The sequence below is a fragment of the Hordeum vulgare genome, chromosome 7H, assembly GCF_904849725.1.
Source record: "Hordeum vulgare subsp. vulgare chromosome 7H, MorexV3_pseudomolecules_assembly, whole genome shotgun sequence".
NCBI lineage: Eukaryota > Viridiplantae > Streptophyta > Magnoliopsida > Poales > Poaceae > Hordeum > Hordeum vulgare.
Genome location: NC_058524.1, coordinates 68,097,186 through 68,103,887, shown reverse-complemented (window position 1 = coordinate 68,103,887; position 6,702 = coordinate 68,097,186). Strand labels below are relative to the sequence as shown.

Genomic DNA, 6,702 nt, shown 5'->3' with positions numbered 1-6,702 from the left:
ACAGTAAACTTACAACAGTTAGTAAAAAGATTGTTCCGCAAAAAATAAATAGTAAAAAGATTGTTAAAAAGATCGTTTTTTCGCGGGCATAATATTTCGATACTAAAGATGATGAAATTCTCCAGGAGCTTGCAAATTACGTGTGGACATGACTTGGGGAGGAGCTCCTCCAACAAAATACAAAAACCAGAGCTCGGCAAACTCGAACAGCTTTGGACGTTCTGGTGCCCAGGTTTTGGTTTTCTTGCAAGCTCGTAAAAGATTTCCTTGGGGCAAAAGCTGGTGGAACAAGAGCAAGAAAATGGGCATCGCAAAGTCCGCCCATTTATCGCGGCGAAACCCACCGCCCCTCTCCGTCGCCTCCAAAGCCCCCCCGTGCCCGCCGTGCCCAGGTCCCGTCCAAACCCCACCACCACCAGCCAGCCCCACCCTCCATACATACATACATACATACGCGCTCACACCTCCATTCCCACCCCGCAGCCAGCACACCACACCAGAGGGAGCCCTCCCCGCCTCGTTTCCATCGCCACCCCCGCCGCCCCCAGCCGCAGCCATGCAGAGCCTCCTCGTCCCCACCGCCGCGGCCTGCGCGGCGCCGTCGTCGGCGTCCGCCCGGCGCCCCCGGCCGGGCCGCATCTCCGTGCGCGCCTCGGCGGCGGCGGCGGCGGCCGCCCCGCCCCGGCGGGAGACGGATCCGAAGAAGCGGGTGGTGATCACGGGGATGGGGCTGGTCTCCGTCTTCGGCAACGACGTCGACGCCTACTACGACCGCCTGCTCGCTGGGGAGAGCGGCGTGGGCCCCATCGACCGCTTCGACGCCTCCAAGTTCCCCACGCGCTTCGCCGGCCAGATCCGGGGCTTCTCCTCCGAGGGGTACATCGACGGCAAGAACGACCGCAGGCTCGACGACTGCCTCCGCTACTGCATCGTCAGCGGCAAGAAGGCGCTCGAGTCCGCCGGGCTCCCGCTCGGCTCCGACGCCATGGCCAAGGTACCTCCAATCGCACGCTCGCCTACCCCAGCCCCGATTCAAACGAACGCCGCGCCTGTTGCCTAGCTAGCCAGATCAGACGCGGATTAGTGATAATCTAGCGCCTTGCATTTTCCTACTACCAAATTTCTAGTCAGTAAACCCGGCAGCTTTCGCTCTTGGAAAGTGCTCGTGCGGTTGAGTAATACTACGTTTGATAGATCGGATGGCCGTTTTCTCCCCTTTTCTTCTTCTGCTGAGATGCTACCTGCGAGTATAGCAGAGTGCTAGTGCAAATCCAAGAAGAATGAGCTGATAGTGAGATGGGGACGTTGGAATTTGAATTGTGACGGTGACGTGCCATCTGATCTTTGCAAAGACCAACAGCTGGAGCAAGTTACCAGTAATGACCCCAGAGGAGTAGATCTTGAGCAGTTAAAGAAGTATAGTTTGGCATTGCGGCTTGTGATTTGTAGGTTGAGTGTGATGATCTTATATTCCTGTTCTTCGATGCAAAACAGAGGATGCAGAATTTATTTAACACTTTGGGAGTAAATGGCCATAACCTTTTCTTCTCACTGTAAAAGCCTAAAAGGGCAGTAGTTAAATTCAGTCATTAGAATCCAGATGCGTACTCTCTTAAATCTTAAAGGAAGTTATCAAGAACGTGTCCTCTTGAAGGTGTCATGTAACATCAGCAGTGAAACACTCGTGCCAGTATATTAGCAATGTCACTGCGTTCTTCAGACTTTGTGGTGGGCAGATGGAGTGGTACAGTTCTATTTGGATTGGCAAAAGTAATAAATTGATCTATATGGGTAGTAGCATACTAGCTTCATACAGTAGTAAATTATGAGCCAATATGCTCGTTATTAAGAATGTCACTTCCTCTGCTTTGCTCTCGTGTATATCTAATTAGAAAGTAAGTGATTATTAACTAACATAAATCTGTTTTGTCATTTGATCTCACTTCCACATTTTTTGGGCAAATATGCACACTGGGACTAAGTCAGGATAGCATTTTATAATACCAAACGTATTGACTTTTCGTAAGGTTGATATTAGCTTCATTCCTTCTATTTAATACTGCCTATGCTGATACATTTGCTTTCACCATTCTTACTATATTTTAGAAAAATAATGTTTGTTGCTAATTAGTAAATGTTCTCTGACAGATTGACAAGGCCCGTGCTGGTGTACTTGTGGGGACTGGTATGGGTGGCCTCCAAGTGTTTTCTGATGGTGTTCAGAATCTTCTCGAGAAGGGCTACAGAAAGATAACCCCTTTCTTCATCCCATATGCCATAACAAATATGGGATCTGCCCTGCTTGGCATGGACATTGGTTTCATGGGTCCAAACTACTCTATTTCAACTGCCTGTGCTACTTCGAACTATTGTTTCTATGCGGCAGCAAACCATATTCGCAAAGGTGAAGCAGATATGATGATTGCTGGTGGAACTGAAGCCGCCATTATTCCGATTGGTGTTGGTGGGTTTGTTGCATGTAGAGCACTATCACAGAGGAACGATGACCCTAAAACAGCATCTAGGCCTTGGGACAAGGAGCGTGATGGTTTCGTTATGGGTGAAGGAGCTGGAGTATTGGTATGCCTTATGAACATTATTCTCATCCAGATTATGTATTAGAATTAGGCTGATATCATATCTTCACTGAAATCTTCTTATCGTATCCTGCAGCCTGTACACTGAAAATATTTTATTTGCAAGAATCTGTTCAAGAACACCGTTAATGAATCTAGATGCTTTGCGGACATTATTCTAGAACAGATTATACATTGAGCTTACAAGCTGGTGTCGTAACTTCACTAGAAACTTTCGTATAGTGATGACTGTGTTTAGGTACTAAGGCCCTGTTTGGTTACAGGGACTAGACTAGAAAAAGTCCCTTTTAGTCCCTATGTAACCAAACAGGAGGGACTTTTTCTTAAGGGACTAGAAAAATACTCTACTGGAGGGTCTTTTTTCTTTAGTCCCTGGGACTAAAAATAGTCTAGTCCCTTGGAACCAAACACCCCCTAAGCGGGACTGATTTTTTTGTTTGTTTGAGTGATCTCTTCAATAGTAATTTTCCTTGGGTTGAGGTACTCGATTCAACCTCTAAATACTTCAAATTGATAACATATTGAAGTTTTGATGTTCTTGTTTTATCACCTACAATATTCCGACCATCCTGTCATAGAAGAAATGATAATAACATTTCATGTACTATACATTCTACTGTGAAATTTTTATTCGTTCGGCTTCTAATCCCTTAATTTTTTTCAATTGAAACAGGTCATGGAGAGCTTAGAACATGCAATGAAACGTGGTGCTCCAATAGTAGCAGAGTATCTAGGAGGTGCTGTGAACTGTGATGCTTACCATATGACTGATCCGAGAGCCGATGGTCTCGGTGTTTCATCTTGCATCAGACAGAGTCTTCAAGATGCTGGTGTGGCACCTGAAGAGGTAACTGGAACATTTCAACCTTATGACATCATTTCCACAATTCTTCTTTTCTCATTTATATTGGTTAGTTCCCTCAAATATGATATTGTTTAGTTCCCTCAAAAATGATATTTGCTACCTTAATAGTTTGACAGTTATGCACGATCCTTCAAAATATTGTTTCCAGTTGTATAATTTGGCTATTTTTTATTCAGACTCAAATCTTTTTATGCAATAAAAAGTCATCATGGCTGGCATGTAATTGTAAATTACTAATGCTTGTTCCAATCATCTTTCCGTACCTTGTGCTTGAAAGGTTTTTGCGTTGCTGTTATAGAATTACAGCAGTAGCCTCTAATTGTTATTGTCTGTTTGACGTATATTGATTCTGGCACATACTGTAAATTTCTTATTTTGATTGGCAAATGCTTATAAAGAAGTTCCATTTGACTGGAATAAATCCCAAATGACTATTTGCAGGTTAACTACATAAATGCTCATGCAACATCCACCCTTGCTGGTGATTTGGCAGAGATGAATGCCATCAAGCAAGTCTTTAAGGACCCATCTGGGATAAAAGTAAACGCAACCAAGGTGCGTTACTGTCCTGCCTTTGTTACTTGAAGGATATTGATTTATTGCCCCGTCTTAATATTACCGCCTTCTCCTTTTGCAGTCCATGATAGGGCATTGCCTAGGTGCAGCAGGTGGTTTGGAAGCCATTGCTACTATTAAAGCGATAAACACTGGATTGGTGCATCCGAGCATAAACCAGTTTGTAAGTCTTGTTCACAATGTCACAGCTAATTTAGTTAGCAGGCCAGCGTAATCCTTCTGAGGCACATCATGACTTGAAAAACTAAAGAGCTGAAATATGTTAACTGCAGGACCGGGAGCCTGCGGTTGAATTTGACACGGTACCCAACGTAAAGGCCGAACATGAAATCAATGTTGGTGAGTAGCAAATCCTCTGCTTTGTAGCACAATTGTACTGTTCTATCTTTCCCCTCCCTCTCCCTCATGTTAGTTTTGGTGTTGCCATGCAGGTATCTCGAATTCCTTTGGATTTGGAGGACACAACTCGGTGGTTGTATTCGCCCCATTCAAGCCTTGATGCGACACATGGTCCAGAAATCTTGGTCAGAACAGCGAATGTTTTTTTCAGGAAGCTCCGAGTTATTTTCGATGTGTTTTCTTACGGGAAGCAATTGTCGATTTGACTGCCAGCAACATTACAGTGAACAGAGGATCCAAGATCCATTGCATTTTAGATACACCCATCTCCGATTAGATTGAGAGCGCTGTGTAACCTTCTGCATTATTTGCAGTTGTTCTACTTGTTTTCGTGTAATTTATCATGTAGAAGCAAACACTAGTTCTTCTGTTCCGTAGAGAGAGTGCATTGGAAGGCAAGGAGCTGTTTGTCTGTACTACTTGATCTGGGGGAAATCTATACTATCAGAAGTTTTTTGCTGTTTCCAGTCCCTTTGTTGTCTAATAAAAACTGTAATGTTTCAGTCTTACGGGTGGCGCTCGGTCAAAAATGGTCCTGCATCCTGAATGAAATTTTTGATTCTGTTGTCGGACTGAGCTGAGATCGAAGTCCTTTGCAGCCACATCTGAATGTGTCGAATTTTGCTGAGAAACTGTTCCAAATTGTACGTAGAATCTGAATACTTTTGTTCTTAATAAAACATCTTACCCAGTTAATATATCTTTTGTTCTTAATAAAACATCTTACCCAGTTAATGTGCCATGTATTTGTATGACAGCACATGCCCTATAGTTTTTTAGAAGGCGGTCAAAATGCCATTGATCCAATCCTGTAGCACTAAAGTTGGATGTTGTAGCATGAAAGTTGGTTCTAAAAAAGTTTGTCAAAAATGTACAAATGGGGTCTGGTTTCAAAAAGCTCATCATGAGGTTTTGAACGGTAAAAACAGATAATGATTTATGACGTGCGGTTTGAAAGTTTGTTTAAAAAAAATCCAAAATAAAATTGACTGATTTTTTCCCTAGATGTTAGATAATTTCTACTACTAGTAAGCGTGAACGTGCAACACACGTCTTAACAAAAATTACAATCAAATGTGAGAATTCACAAGCATATAATGCATTCTAATAGCACTAAAAATGGTATGATTCAGCCTATAATTTAAATGAGTTTCAAGAAACACTATAATTTAACACTGTATGCATAGAGCAACAACATAAGTAATTATCTCAATGGTCCCCCCTCCCTTCTGCCGCCGGAGCAGCAGCCGGAGGGAGAGGGGGCCAGCGCCCTGGCCAGTTGAGATCGATGGAAGAAGATTGCCTCTCTAGTCGCCTGCTCATGACGGCGGCTAGGGTAGGGAAAATACGTCGGGTGTACAAGTTCTCTGGATAGTAACATATTTATAGACTGACAAGTAAGAAACATCAGGAAAACTTTCACAAACTACATAGATACATGAAATGAAAATTCGTAGCTTTATACTTATCTACGTGATCTATGAATCTCACTAATGCCAAGTATCTTGGTTTGCTTTGTATTGTAGAGTTTTACTTTGACGCATATATAGAAGAACGATGAGGCATGTTTAGTGATTCACATGTCCATGCAACCTACGCTTGGCCTTCTCTGCTAATACGGATGCAGCTAGAATTATTTTTGTATGCATAGCATCTGTCAAAGCAAGAAGATATGCACAGTTTTATGTTCTGTTCCTCAAGAAGATATGCATGGACAGATATCTTGATAAGGTGAACACAAGTATTGTTTTTTTGATCAAAAGGGGTTTCCCCCCGCTCCATTTTATTGCATAAAACGGAGCACAGAGTTTAGAACAACATTCAGTCATCCAAAATGTAAAACTCCAGCCAGCCAGGGCATAAGAAATCTACTTATTACAAATTTCAGCAATACCAAAACCTCGCAGCCATAGAATCAATAAGGTTTTTTCCATAGCTGGAGTGAGTCCTTAGCCGCCAATTTCTGGAACGTGGTCAACCAGAATGCGCCCTAAGGAAACAACCTCCAGATCCAGGGACGTCTCCAGCTCGGCCCTTCATCTCCACGCGATGCGTAGTAGTTCTCCTCTTCGATGGTCCATGAGCCGGAGACAACACTGCAGAAGGATAGACTGATCCCCCTCGCATGGAATCTTCCATTGATGAACAAACGAGCTGATCATCCCCAGGACAACATGAGTACTTGTCCACCGAAAAGCCCTGAAAACACATCTTGTTACGCATAAACCAAATGCTCCAAATGGTAGCAACACAAGCAATATTAAA

The 6,702-nt window shown here is 43.4% G+C and overlaps 1 protein-coding gene across 1 annotated transcript; it reads left to right on the top strand.

Annotated features, from left to right (window-relative positions):
- Positions 1-360: 360 nt before the first annotated feature.
- Positions 361-4,946, top strand: LOC123407529 (3-oxoacyl-[acyl-carrier-protein] synthase I, chloroplastic-like). The gene is made up of 7 exons (XM_045100688.1): positions 361-994; positions 2,149-2,580; positions 3,271-3,444; positions 3,904-4,017; positions 4,100-4,201; positions 4,311-4,377; positions 4,470-4,946. Exons 1-7 carry the CDS (start codon positions 557-559, stop codon positions 4,535-4,537), a joined length of 1,395 nt encoding a protein of 464 aa, XP_044956623.1. The 5' UTR covers positions 361-556; the 3' UTR covers positions 4,538-4,946.
- The last annotated feature ends 1,756 nt before the right edge of the window (positions 4,947-6,702 follow it).

What these genes read in the sequence shown, in the direction of transcription:
- LOC123407529 (XM_045100688.1), top strand. Translation starts at nt 557, where the DNA reads ATGCAGAGCCTCCTCGTCCCCACCGCCGCGGCCTGCGCGGCGCCGTCG. An exon ending in GTGAAGGAGCTGGAGTATTG is followed by an intron (nt 2,581 to 3,270) that starts GTATGCCTTATG and finishes CAATTGAAACAG; the next exon opens with GTCATGGAGAGCTTAGAACA. An exon ending in TAAAAGTAAACGCAACCAAG is followed by an intron (nt 4,018 to 4,099) that starts GTGCGTTACTGT and finishes CTCCTTTTGCAG; the next exon opens with TCCATGATAGGGCATTGCCT.